Raw genomic sequence first — 14,053 nt, 5'->3', positions numbered from 1 at the left:
TCCCTTGTCAGCAAAGAGCATAACACTCAATAAATAGCTTAAGCAATCAACAGCTAACTGAGATGCTATTTTCTCATATTCATTTTTAGTATCTGTCACTTTTTAACTTCTCCGTTCTGCAACTGTTGCAAAGTCCTGGGCAGCTGATGGAGATCAGAAGGATTACTATCAAGTGGAATGCAGGGGACATCACCCAGCCAAGGAGTTGCATTTAGTGTGACTACAATTTGGTCCAAATTGCCAACAGTGCTCTCTGCCCAAAAGCATAGCTGGGACAGATACTTTTGAAATTCTGGCAGCTGAGAGTTTCCTAATTGGTGGAGCCTTGCCAGGAAGAACAGTTTACCTCCCAAGCAAATTAGCAACGGTATATGGAAAGAGAGGTGAAAGTTATGTGACCTATGAATAAAACATCTAGGAAAGTGGATCTGGTTCGTGTTCCTGCCATGTTTGTAAAAAGCAAGAATTGAGTAACATAGAAAGGACTTAACAAAAAGCAAACATCTGATCCGCAAAATAAATGTTATGATTTACATTTTAACACAAAGTCTTAAAGAGGTATAGTTCATTTTGACCTGTGGAACAGAAAATGTACCTAATGGAGCTGCAGTCTTTTAAAATATCTATGCTCATTAACTGGACTTTATAAACAAGGCAGAAAGCTATTGCTGCACGGCAGATTGTATTTTATCTCTACCCTTTTAACAGGCCTTTTGCAGAAAGAATATCGCAGCTTTTCTCCACTAGGGTTTAACATCTTAAATCACTTTCAGACATTTATTCAGATGTGACAAGGGATAACACAGAGCCCCCACCATCATCAGATAAGGCTACATGTGGTAGTTGGGAAAAGTGATCTTCTCCCACGTTTTTGATTATTTGTTGAGCAGCCAGTGAAGACCATGAACCCTTGCAAATGATTCCTTGTGGTGGAACATTCTGTGAACATATAAAAGAAAGTTACAACTTCCTCACCACCCAGCCTTGATGCCTGTCACATTAAGGGTTAACAATCCCAAAAGTAGGAGTCCTTGTCACCATGGTGGACCAAGGGAGAATAGCATCTCACCTTAAAAAAATTACAGTAATTTATATAGCCAATACTTTTTTTTTTTTTTAATTTGATTTATATGCCGCCCTTCTCCGGAGACTCAGGGCGGCTTACAATGCGTTAAGCAATAGCCTTCATTCTTTTGTATGTTTTATACAAAGTCAGCTTATTGCCCCCACAAACTGGGTCCTCATTTCACCTACCTTAGAAAGGATGGAAGGCTGAGTCAACCTTGAGCCTTGGAGAGATTCGAACCAGCAGAAATTGCAGGCAGCTGTGTTAATTACAGGGTGCACTAAACCCCTGTACTATCAAGGCTCTTTTTTTTAACCTGCCCAAGACACAGCAGTCGTAGAAAACAAAAAAACAAAAAAAAACCACGCCCAAATCCGGATTAAGAAGCAGCGAAATGGACACACTTCACATCCCAGCCTACTCGGAGGGGGTGGTCTTTGCCTCCGCCAGTGATGGGTTACTCTCGATGGACGAGGAGGAAAAGCCCAGGAGGAAAAGGACCATATACTTGAATTTAGGGTAATCGTTCATTAGGATGGTTACTATTCCAATGTACGGCACAAACCCTCTTGCTCTTCCAACCACATCTTTCTTCTCCAACCAATGTTGTCCTTGTTTGTATAAGCCTCGATCATCAACTGCATTATTGTCGCCTTTGGTCAAAAACTTGATGTCGCCGTTTTGTTTTTCATGGATTTTCAGGACCCGATGCACGATTGGAATTTCCCTCCCTTCTATCCTAAAAACCACGATTTCCCCCACTCTGATCGGCTCTTCAATGCGGTTGGTCAAGAACAGGAGATCTCCTCTGTGAAAGGCGGGCTCCATGCTGCCACTCAGGACAATGACGATGGGATTCTCGCTGCCCGTTGCCACCATCAACCCTTTCCAGATCATCAGTGCTGGGGAAATGATCATCCCAAAGTTCAGAACCTGGTAGTACAGCTGCCGCTTATTCATCCGCCGAACATCGTCCAGAAAGTCCAGTGACAGCATCCCGGCGTTCGTGGTGTGGCTGCAGCCGGGAAGACCCCGACCGTCTCACCCTGCTTACTTGACACCTCATTTGACTTTGAGAAGAAACCACTGATGATCACTTTATGAATGCTGTTTGCAAATGAACTGGGAATCTATGTTATGCAATTTAACTATCTTGTTAAAACAGAATGTCCTGGGGAACTCTGTCAAATGTTTTTAAAAGACAATGTTTATCCTGCCCACAGCATTCTCACAACATATTGATGAACTCAGCTAATGAAAAAGATCATTAGTCTGATTATATTTTTTCCTAATAAAGTCACATTGACCTCTACAAATCATTGCATTGTTTTCAAAGCCCTTATGGCTCATTTTACTATCTACTCTAGAAATGTCCCATGGTATCCTCTGGATCACCTGCAAAGAGTCCTCTGTCCAGTGGTTCTGTTTCTTTCTCGATGAACAGTTCCACTCAGTCATTGGTGAGGTGGCAGGAGAGATCAACCTCATAAAATCAGGTGTGACTCACTTAACAACTCCCTTTGATTAGCAACAGAAATTCTGGTCTCGATTGTGGTTGTAAATTGAGGACCTATAAAGAGTTACTTGGCTTGGTGCCTAGCTATCTGCAGTTATTTCCCAGTTTAATCTACCTGGGAGAAACTATTAGTGGTTCTCCATTGTAGGGCAATGTGGAGGAATAAGGCTTGCTGGTGTTCCTTTTCAGTGGCTGCTCTGATCCTTTGGAATGGCTTCCTAAAGGACATCTGGTTTCTTTCACTATTACTGTCTTCTGAAGTAATAAAAACAGGGCTTTTCCAAAGGGCAATTGAGTCATGAATCTATTTAATGTACATTACCTATATTAGTATAATAGGCACTTATTATGACTTCCTTTTTGAATCAGTATATGTTTATATTAATTCATCCCATAATGAGAGAGAGGGAGGAGAGAAGAGGAGAGAAAAATATAGGTTACAGAAGATTAGCATAATGACATGGTTTTGGAAAGTTATATCTTATCAATAAAACTTTTACACCACTTTTACACCAACTCTTTAAAACTAATTCTGGTCAAGTCATTGCAGCTTGTTTCTAAATTGATACATGTACATTTGCAGTGTAAAACTGAGTGTCTCATGTTAATAATCCCCCTTTAATTATAGCTTTGGAACAATGCCTTATGTACTCTCTTCTGTAATTTCCATGAAGTCTTGCAATTTAGGGAATAAAAGCCTGGAATGCAAAACCAGCTTCTTATAGGCCATGCATATATTTCAACATCTGCTCTAAATTCAGCTCACCAGAAATTCAGAACATTTGTAAGGATGAATGCCCAGCACAACCTACAAAGATAGGCCAACTGCCTTCTCTCAGTGGAATTTATACTCAAAGCCTAAATAAATGACTTTGAGAATCACTTTCAAAGACAATATTTGCAAAAACACAGTGTATAGGCAAAAACACAAGAGTATAAAACAAGAGTGTACATTTGAGAAGTCATGGGTTGCAAGTGAGACTTCTGACTTTTAAAGAACTGTATAAGATAGTGACATCACTGAAAGGTAAGAGGCTGAAGTTTTGCAGCCCCTTTTTAAAAAGTATTTTAAGGGTGGAAGTAGGAGTGGGATACCTCTGAGAAGTAAACTGTTCCCATTCTTACCCATAAAACTTCTGTAAAAAAGCCTGAAATTGGCCTCATATCCTCTCTTCGAATGCCAAAAAGGCCAAAATGTTTAAATCTAAAGTAATAAGCTATACACCTTCCAGTTCTGTGTTTACATAAGTTTAGACTGCTGGGAAATCTGCCTTCAATAATTCTGAAAATTATTTTCCAGATTCTTTGGTGCTTCTTTAATGAGATGCTATCTGGGATTGTTACTTTTGAAATACTTGTGGGAATTGGCAACTGACTAATTCTCAGTTTTGGGTCCCTGGCTGATTTGATTTTAACAAAGAGTTTTTGTCATGCTGGAAAAGGAAGATTGTCTATGACACTGTGGACGCTTAGTCAATACTGATTTTTCCAAAAGGCTAAAGCAGAGGTTAGTAGAAGCAGAATGGAGACTTTCAAAAAACCTTATGCATATTTTCTCCTCTCAGAATGGACAGACAGGCAAAATTCTAGCTAAGACGATCTATGGTGACAGAGTTGAAGAGAGCCCTTAGAGATAATAATTATACAACAGGAGATCTGTCAACAAATTAAAATTATGATATTAAATAGATAAAGTGGCAGTTGGATACTTGCCAAACAGAATAGGACATGCTTTTCCAGGATCTGTCTGGTTCCTGGAGGACACATATATACCTGAGAACAATCAGGCTACTGTTATAGCTAACCTTAGATTTCATTGTGCAACTGACAGGCATCACATCTCATTTGAACTTAAGGTATGTAATATGGAAACAGTGCCTGGCTATGTTAACTGTAAGTATTGCATCCCATTAGAAAAGTCACATCTAATTTTTTGAGAACTATTTTACTTGTCTAATGATGCATCTCAAATGTACTTCATGTGCAACCACAGTAGAGAAGAAGTGAGATACAGTCATTTATTAATTTTCTGCCTTTTGTTTATCTGACACTCAAAAGGTCTAATTAATTAGCAATCAATAGCTGTCATTAATATTTACTTTGCCAAGCCTGGTACTTGTAATTCTCCAAGAAGATTTTCGATCTGTCTGGAAAAGGATAATAGAGAGAAAAATCAGGTCTTATCCTTTTGCCTGGGAACTTATGATTGCTGTGGGGTTTCAAAAAGCCAAGCCCATGATCAACCAATGTATTAGGGACACTGATCTATAAAGGAATTCATATGTAATGTTTGGTTACTATAGCTTTGTCATCAATAGTAACAATTACACTTTAACATCTCTTCTTCCACCTTAATTAGAAGACCTTTATTATGACTCTTTTTAACATTTGTCATCAGCCCTGCTTGAGGATATATTTTGACAGCTCTTATATTATGAAAACATCTATCTCTATAGCTTGGTGGTAGATATGGTTGCCTATGTGGTGCTTTATTATATAACCTTTCGATTATGTTAAACTCACATCCTGGTCATCTCCCCTACGGACTACAGAAATACACTCTTCATGGGACAAACCTTGAAGATTATTTAAAAACTGAAGCTGGTGCAGAATGCAGCAACAGAAACAATATTGGGTTGCACATATAATATCTCTGGTATGTGAGCTGCACTGGATGCCAATTTGCTTCCAGGTCGAATTCAAGATGTTGGTTATTACCTTTAAAGCCCTTCATGACATGAGACCAAATTACCTGAAGAATCTTGTCCCAATTACACTGAATGTCCCACGTGGCTAGGCAGAGAGGATATATTATGGACCCATCAATTAAAGAATTTTGATTGGTGAGGCCTAGGAAGAAAACCTTCTCTATTGTTGTCTCTACTCTATGGAATTTCTTGCCCCCAGAGGTAAGGTGGCCCCCACTCTTCTGTCCTTCCAGAAGAGGATCAAGACTTGGCTCTGCCAAAAGGCATTGGGGTGGTGGTGTCTAAGAATGGCATGCAAACTAAGATGTGGTTGAGGGCTTGAGGTGCTCGCGCTGCTTTTTAGAAGTTTTTAATAGCAATAGTACAGCAATATACCGCTTCACAGTGCTTTTTTAAGCAGTTTTACAGAATCAGCATATTGCCTCCAACTATCTGTGTCCTCATTTTACCGACTTCGAAAGGATGGAAGGCTCAGTCAACCTTGAGCCGGTGGGACTTGAACTGCCAAACTGCTGGCAATCAGAAGTCAGCAGAAGTAGCCTGCAGTACTGCACTATAACCGCTGTGCCACCACAGCTCAGTGTAAACTTGTTTTTAATTCTGTTTTTAGCTTTGTTGCTACCTACAGTAGTGGCCAAAATTGTGGAAACCTTTTGGGAAAAGTGTAGTCTCTAAAACTAGCTAATAACACCACTTTTTTTTTTGTTGAGTAGTATCATAAAATTATATATCAATGGAAAGATAATTTAATCAAGAATGCAATGCAATAACTTTTATGAAGGATTTGCTATTAGAATAGCAGTTACAGTATAAAGAAGAAAAGCGAAACACATAAAAAAACAAGATGTACAAAAATTATCACTATAGAAAAAATGAGATATACAAAAATTATCATGTCAATTAATACTTAGTTGGGTAACCTTTAGCATGAATTATGGCCTTACAACGTCTTCCCATGGAGTGAACCAAGTCTTTTGGCCACTACTGTATGTCTCTTTTATGTGTATAAATTTGATACATTAAAAATATTGACATAGGAAGTGCCTCACAAGTGCATATATTATTTCAATAGAGAACTGACATATTTGGAAGCTTAACAAACATTTTTTTTTCTTACTGCTTTTATTTTACAATTATTGCAATTCTTTCTTTTGCCATGAGAGCAGTACAACCCCTCACTAAGACTCACTCATAAAAGCTATTGATATCACAGCCAACCCACTGTTCATGGCTTGCACTAAATCAACCTGTGGGACATGCCAAGTCACAAATAAATGGAAACAGCTTGTTGTCCCCTACTCATACTGTACAAGGCATTTTAATGTTTATACAAGATATAATTAGCTAATAGCTTTTGCTGGGCTCCTGTGTGGTATATTACTACAGCTACATTCTTCAGTAATCATCTTCATTAGTCTTTTTATTCTTCATGCTATGAAGAACAAAGTTAATGAGCAAAGATGTTCTACAATTATTACAATTATTATCTAGAGGCATTTGATGCCTTTTCCCCCCTTGAAAACAATTATTGGCATACATTATAATTTTGAAAGAAAAGCCTTCCAATAGTCAACAAAACCATAAAGTTGAAGGAATATAAGGAGTCATCTAGTTCAGCCTCCTGCATACTGCAGTATTCATTACATCTTTCCCAATAGATGACTATTCATCCTTTGAAAACCTCTGGTGAAGGGAAAGAAACCACTTCATGGGATAACCTATTTCAATGATTGGTAGCTGTAACTGTCAGGAAGTTCTTCATTATGTCTAGTCTATACTTACATGCTTCTGTACAAGTCCACATGACAGAAAAAAAGCACAACATATATTAAAATATAAACAACCAGATGGTAAAATATCCTATCAAGTATTCAATTTGTCACCTGCATTCATCTAATAAATGGAGACTTTCTAGACTGCTCAGTCCACTAAGATCAGACAAAGATTTTACTTTTTCTTTTCAGAGCATAATTTATTATTAATTATAATGCTTCATACAGCAGGTGGATTAGAAATGTCACTATTAATGGCCATAATCTTTCAGAATAAAAATCAGTAATGTCTTCTGTTTTTTTTTTCTTAACATAATTCTTAACCTATTCATTTCGACTGAGTTCAACCCCCAGATTTCAACTTGGCAATATTTAAACTCCATGCTATCTCACTAATTTTTACCACTAGCTTTTTCATAAACTCCTATAATTTACCTACTGAAATTAGCACTATACAGGGTGCTATTAACCATGATGCAGTATGTGAATTTTATTTTACCTTGCATTAAAGTTTAAACTATTCTTGATGTTCCGTCATCAAACAATATTCTTAACATGAAGATAATACTTATATATGTGCACTTAGATGACTATAAATTTACTGTGGATCTAGTCTGTGCAAAGTTATCCTAGAAGGAGTTAATAGAAAACTTTGCAGGAAAAGGCAACATGAAGCTAATGGAAATGTAGACATCCCATCAAATACAATCAATCAATCCACACACGCACGTTTCTCCAAAAAGACGACCCATCTTGAAAAGAAGCCCTATCATGTTTTTGAGTGCATGCGATCAAATTAAGCCCCACCCACAAAATTAGCCCTAATTAAGACCTTGCCCACTCTGGAGTGCAGGGGATGGGGGAGACACACAGGTAAAAAGTAAGCTAGGGTGGGGATGGGGGTGGTGGAGCTGCTTTACTTACCAGGCCTTGCACACCCTGACACTTGCCTCACCTTCTTCTGTGACAGCTTCTTCTGTGGCCGCTTTTTCTGCAGCCGCTTGCCATCACTTGCACTCATTGCCCTGGCCTGTGTTTCACCTTCAGATGCCTGCCGGAAGGCATCTGCAGCTGATAACAGAGATCCGGATCGATCTCTTATTGGCTGCAGATGCCTTCTGGCAGGCATCTAAAGGTGAAACGGAGGCCGGGGCGATGCGTGTGAGTGGCGGTAAGTGGCCGCAGAAGAACTGGGCCAGCAGTGGGCTCCTGCTGGCGGGGCTATCGGTGCCACCACGAGATGAGTCAATAATTAGAACCCTCCAAAAAGAAGGCCTAGCTGTTTTTTGAGGGGTCAAAAGAAAATAAGACCTGGCTTTCTTTTTGGAGAAACACGGTGTGTGTGTGTGTGTGTGTGTGTGTGTGTGTGTGTGTGTGTGTGTGTGTGTGTGTGTGTGTATATATATATATATATATATATATATATATATATATATATATATATATATATATATATATATATATATGTTTTCTCAGGTTTTCGCGGGTGTTTGTATGTAGGTCTTTGGTTATTCGGGTCTTCTCCCACGTAAAATTGGAAGTGTCTTGGCGACGTTTCGACGAAGTCTCATTCGTCATCTTCAGGCTGATGTTCTCGGCTTCGTGCTTCCAGGAGCACGAAGCCGAGAACACCAGCCTGAAGATGACGAATGAGACTTCGTCGAAACGTTGCCAAGACACTTCCAATTTTACGTGGGAGAAGACCCGAATAACCAAAGACCTACACACACACACACACACACACACACACACACACACATATGTGTGTGTGTGTGTGTGTGTGTACACACACACACACACATATGTGATTATTACCATTTAGCTTTACCACATCTTCATTTGAATAGTATTCCATAGTCAAGCTTCAGAACTGCAGCTTATGAAAGTAAGATAATTCATATTCTAAACCAGAAGACAAGTGAGATATAAAATATGCTTGCTACAGTAAGAAAAAAATAAAATTGTAAAATTACTCTAGATTCTGCAGTTTAAAAAGCATTGACTTACATGAATGCAAGATATGCTAATAAGTAAAAGAATGTAATTTAAATAACTTCTTTAAACAGAAGATACTAATGAAGCAATGTCTAAATGTCTCCACCATCAATGTTGCCTGATATGCTATTCATTGGAGAGAAGAAAGGAAGGGAACAAACATTAAGAGCTGAAGCAAACTAATATGCATCAAAATTAATGTTGTGAAATACAAAAATAAATTTTAGGGTATAACTACCCTATTATTGGAGGAACAAAGGAAATGCTATCAGCTTCATGCCATTCTGAATATTGCCACAACTGTTAAATTCCCTGATCTACTACAACTTAAAAGAACTGAAGTTCAATTGAAGAAAATCTTTGAGAATAACATTTCTGCAGCAACATACCAATCTATCAAAATAGCTTCTTGTTACACTGCAAGAAATTTGATCTAATCTGGTAACTGATCACATAATTAATCCACTTACATTTCTGCTACTTGAAGATCTGCGCTTTCTTCGAATACCAGAATAGCTCCTAGGACTTGTTGAGGTACTGAATGGAAGAGCAGTGGAAAGGTGAGGGGGGCTCGTTGGACTCAAAGGAGACATCAGACTGCCTAACAAGCTTTGTTTGGAGACAACGTTAATTTGAGAAAGAATATTTTCATTGTCCCCAGCATCACCGCTACCTATTTCAATCTTTTCTTCACTGGTTATACTTCTTAAATAGTCTTTGAGCATCACTTGAGTTGCTGTTTCACTCAACCAGCACAAAAAGAGCTCATCCACTTTCATTTTTAGTACAGGCTGTAAAACTTTCTCAGTTGGCATCTTGATTCTTCTTAATTTATTTTTTGCTTGAAAGAAATAATGAACTTCTCAAATCAGATTAAACAGATTTCCACCTGAAAGACAAAGTGCCTGTTAAAAAGATTTCATTTAAGATTATTAAAACTGTCTGTCTCCACCCGCCCACCCATCATATAAAGATGCAAAAAAAAAAAAAAAAAAAAAAAGGAAAGAAAAAAAAAGAAAAGAAGATATGATGTTATTAACAGTTTTACATGTTTTAGATTGTGGTATTACAGAGCATGGAGGTTAAAGTCTTTCTCTCCATAATTTGTCAATTGAGGTACAAGTTAGCAGTATGCTTTTATAGAACATTTAGAATATGAGAAAGAAAAACAATTTTATGTTGAAATACTAGATCTCAGTTGCAAAATATCATATGATCAACAAACAATGTTTCTTGTACCTCTTGTTCCCATTTTGTATTTGTATTTTTACAGCCTACAGTAGTGGCCAAAACTGTGGAAACCTTTTGGGAAAAGTGTAGTTTTGAGGTTTGATGGCTAATAATGCCACTTTTTTTGGAGTTTCAAGATAATCATATTCCACTGGGAATAGCCCACACCTTAACCCAGGGGCGGGCAACTGTGGCCCTTTTACAACCTGTGGACTTCAACCCCCAGAACAACCTGTGGACTTTTACAACCTGTGGACTTCAACTCCTAGACAGCTTGGCTGTCTCAGGAATTCTGGGAGTTGAAGTCCACAGGTTGTAAAAGGGCCACAGTTGCCCACCCCTGCCTTAACCCAATTGAAAATCTATGGAGCTAACTAAAGAAACTTGTTAGTTAGAAGCGACCCAGCAATAAAACCCAGTTAATAGAAGCAATCATTCAATCTTGGTTTCACATTATAACAGCTGCGGAACTAAAAGACTTGGTACACTCCATGGGACGTAAGGCCATAATTCATGCTAAAGGTTACCCAACTAAGTATTAACTGGTATGATAATTTTTGTATATCCCGTTTTTTCTATGGTGATAATTTTTGTATATCCCGTTTTTTCTATGTGTTTCACTTTTCTTTATATTGAAACTGCTATTCTAATAGCAAATCCTTCATAAAAGTTATTGCATTACATTCTTGATTAAATTACCTTTCCATTGATATATAATTTTATTTTTTACTCCAAAAAAAAGTGGTGTTATTAGCTAGTTTTAGAAAATACACTTTTCCCAAAAGGTTTCTACAATTTTGGCCACTACTGTAGGTGTAGAAAACCATATGAAGAATCCACTTTTTTCAATTATTCATTTTATTAGGTTTATTTTAAAATGAAGATATAGGATTTGATATAGGATTTGATCTGGAAATGTGCAATATAAATTAACACCATAAATTAGAATTAAACAATTAATGAAGTCCCAAATGTATCAATCTACAAAGTTATTTAAGGCAGGGGTCCCCAACTCCTGAGTTGCAGACTGGGATCGGTCTGTGATCTGTTAGGAACTAGGCCGCACAAGCAGAAGGCGAACAAGCAAAGCTTCATCTGCACATGTGCAGGATCTAGGTTATGTGTGGAAACCATACACCCCCAGTCCATGGAAGACATTTTTTCTTTCAAAACTGATCCTTGCTGCTAGAAAGGTTGGAAACTGCTGATTTAAGGCATACCTTAGTAAAGTCAAAAAATGCTATGTATAACTAAGTCTTATGAAACATGAACCAGAGACACAAGCGTATTCAGTTAATCAGCTTATGTTTGTAGTTTGAAAAATTTAGAAGAACTGCTTCAGACATTACAGACATACAACATTATCCCTCTACTACTTCAAGTAGCTATATCCATGTTCAATCAAACTTAGGGAAAAAAACAAAACAAAACAGAACCCAGATTTATGGAGACACCTTATTAAAGTAATTCTTTATGCCAAACTCATATGGAAATCTGAAACAAATTTATGGATGCCTTTATGAATGGCTGAGCAGTAACGTTCTTGCATGTGGCCTGAAACATTTTTGAATTATTATTTATTTATTTATTTATTTATTTATTTATTTATTTATTTATTTATTTATTTATTTATTTTATTATATTTCTATACCGCCCTTCTCCTGCAGGACTCAGGGCGGTGTACAGCCAGGATAAAACATTAGCATATAAAATTTAAAAACATTTTAAAAAACAATTAAATAATTTTGGCCCAACTTTAAAACAACCCAATTAAAACCGAAATTCAATTAAAAACTGAGAGGATGGGATCAAGCCAGCCCAGCTAGATGGAACAAGTGTGTCTTCAGGGCCTGACGAAAAGTCCGGAGGTCTGATATCGTGCGTATCTCAGGGGGCAGGTCATTCCAGAGGGCAGGTGCTGCTACAGAGAAGGCACTCCCCCTGGGGGTCGCGAGCCGGCACTGCCTGGCCGACGGCACCCTGAGGAGGCCTTCTCTGTGTGAGCGAACCGCATTTACAGTAAATATACTTGACTTCAGCCTCATTCAACTTTAGTAAGAAAATGGCAAAATTTATAGTCCATATCCTTTTATTTGGAAGTAAAACCCATTGAATTTGTTTCTTCCTGACTTGATATAAATGCATAGATCAAAGTACATATTAGGTTTTGTACAATGAAGAGTTTCTAACGTTAACAATATACCGCATAGCCATATCTTTTCCTCATTAAGGATAACTTTTTAACAGGTGGTCATAAGCAAGGGAAGCAACAGCAGTGTGGATTTTTAAAAGTCAGTGCAAACAAATACAGGTAGTCCTCGACCTATAATCAGAATTCAGCCCAAAATTTCTGTTGTTAAGTGAGACATTTGTTAAGCGTGTTTTACCCCATTTTACCACCTCTTGCCATAGTTGTTAAGTGAACCTCCGCAATTAAGTTAGTAACACGGTTGTTAAGCGAATCTGGCTTCCCCACTGCCTTTGCTTGTCAGAAGCTCACAAAAAGTGATCACATGATCCCAGAATACTGCAACCGTCATAAATATGACTCATTTGCCAAGCATCTGAATGACCATGGGGAGGCTGCAGTGGTCGTAGGAGTGAGAAATGGTAATAAGTCACTTTTTTCAGCCCCATTGTAACTTCGGTCACTAAACAAAATGTTGTAAGTCGAGGACTACCTGTACTTTAATATCTCTTATTCTGGGTAGCATTCAGAAGAACATTTAGTGTTTGTAAAACATTTGGGCAGTCCGTTGCCAAAGCTCAGTTTTCTCAGCTACTTAGGCCAGATATACTGGAATAGATTGTAATTACTGGGTGATATTTGTTTTTGTTTTTTAAAAAAGGCCTTTTACTATATCGTTTCCCTCATCCTAAGTGAGAGGATCCTGGAGCTGGAGTGCTGCTAGCCGAAAATTTACTTCAATCTCCTGCAAATAACTCCTGCCACCCCTGGGCATCCCCCTTCCTCCTCCATCCTAAAAAAAAAAAAAAGTCCACGTGGGGATTTCATTTCTTTTTTAGCCCTTAGCGGTTTCTTCAAAAGCGGAATAGAGCTAGACTTTGGGCCTTCTATTTTCTCTTTCTGTGAATAAGAGGAAACTTTCCCCAGGTTGAAAGAAAAAAAACAACAATAGTTGGTGGAATCGTGGCTGAAACGCAGCTCTTCCCCAAACGGTTAGCTCAACTCGGCTGCTGGAGCGACTCCAAAGCCCGTTATTCGTTCCAGAAAGCACAGTTAGTGTTTATAGATAGGATTACCATACATCCGGATTTTCCCGGACGCGTCCTGTTTTAGCTCCAATCGCGTTCCGTCGGGCCTCAACACAAAACAAAACAAACAAAAAAAACACCAAACATCCGCCTGAAACGTCCGCAGCTGCAGCGGGGATGGCGGGTGGGGGCGAAACACCAGGAAGAAACGGGGCGGGGCTTCGCAACGGTAGCGTTGGAGTTAGCGCGTCACTCCTGGTGCCTCCTAATTGGTGGGTGAAAGAAAGGAGGCGTGGCCAGAGGATGTACAGAAGCGCATTTTGAAAAGTTGCTGCAGTTGGGGGAGGTTGTGCGGGAAATGGGTGGCTTCGTGCAGCCAACGCTGAATTGCCTGCTAGATTAGAACCTTGTCATTCAGTATATAACCACTGCGATTGAATTCTGCAAACGTTAGCCCTTGGGGACTTGTGACCACAAAAGTATGATTTTACACAATCTAGACCGTGGCGTATGTTGCAGAAAAAAAAAAAACACAACAGTGGCAAAGAAT

General features: G+C 38.5%; 1 protein-coding gene and 1 pseudogene across 3 annotated transcripts in view; both read right to left on the bottom strand.

Moving 5' to 3' along the window:
* The window catches only part of PPP2R3B (protein phosphatase 2 regulatory subunit B''beta), a 46,991-nt gene extending 33,245 nt beyond the window's left edge, over window positions 1-13,746 (bottom strand). The window contains exons 1-2 of one of the 3 annotated variants that reach the window (XM_060686656.2): window positions 13,552-13,746; window positions 9,528-9,946 (exon numbers count right to left, since the gene is read on the bottom strand). In XM_060686656.2, coding sequence (XP_060542639.1) covers window positions 9,528-9,872 — 345 coding nt within the window. In that variant the 5' untranslated portion in view covers window positions 9,873-9,946; window positions 13,552-13,746. The remainder of the gene's footprint in view (window positions 1-9,527; window positions 9,947-13,551) is intronic. The other 2 variants (XM_034431415.3, XM_087895321.1) reach the window with 2 other exon arrangements.
* Window positions 1,413-2,167, bottom strand: LOC117673784 (signal peptidase complex catalytic subunit SEC11A pseudogene; annotated as a pseudogene).
* Window positions 13,747-14,053: the final 307 nt, after the last annotated feature.

Source organism: Pantherophis guttatus, chromosome 5 (assembly GCF_059756535.1).
Source record: "Pantherophis guttatus breed Tessera chromosome 5, ASM5975653v1, whole genome shotgun sequence".
Lineage (NCBI taxonomy): Eukaryota > Metazoa > Chordata > Lepidosauria > Squamata > Colubridae > Pantherophis > Pantherophis guttatus.
Note: the sequence above shows the minus strand (reverse complement) of the source record. Positions and strands in the feature narration are given on the sequence as shown.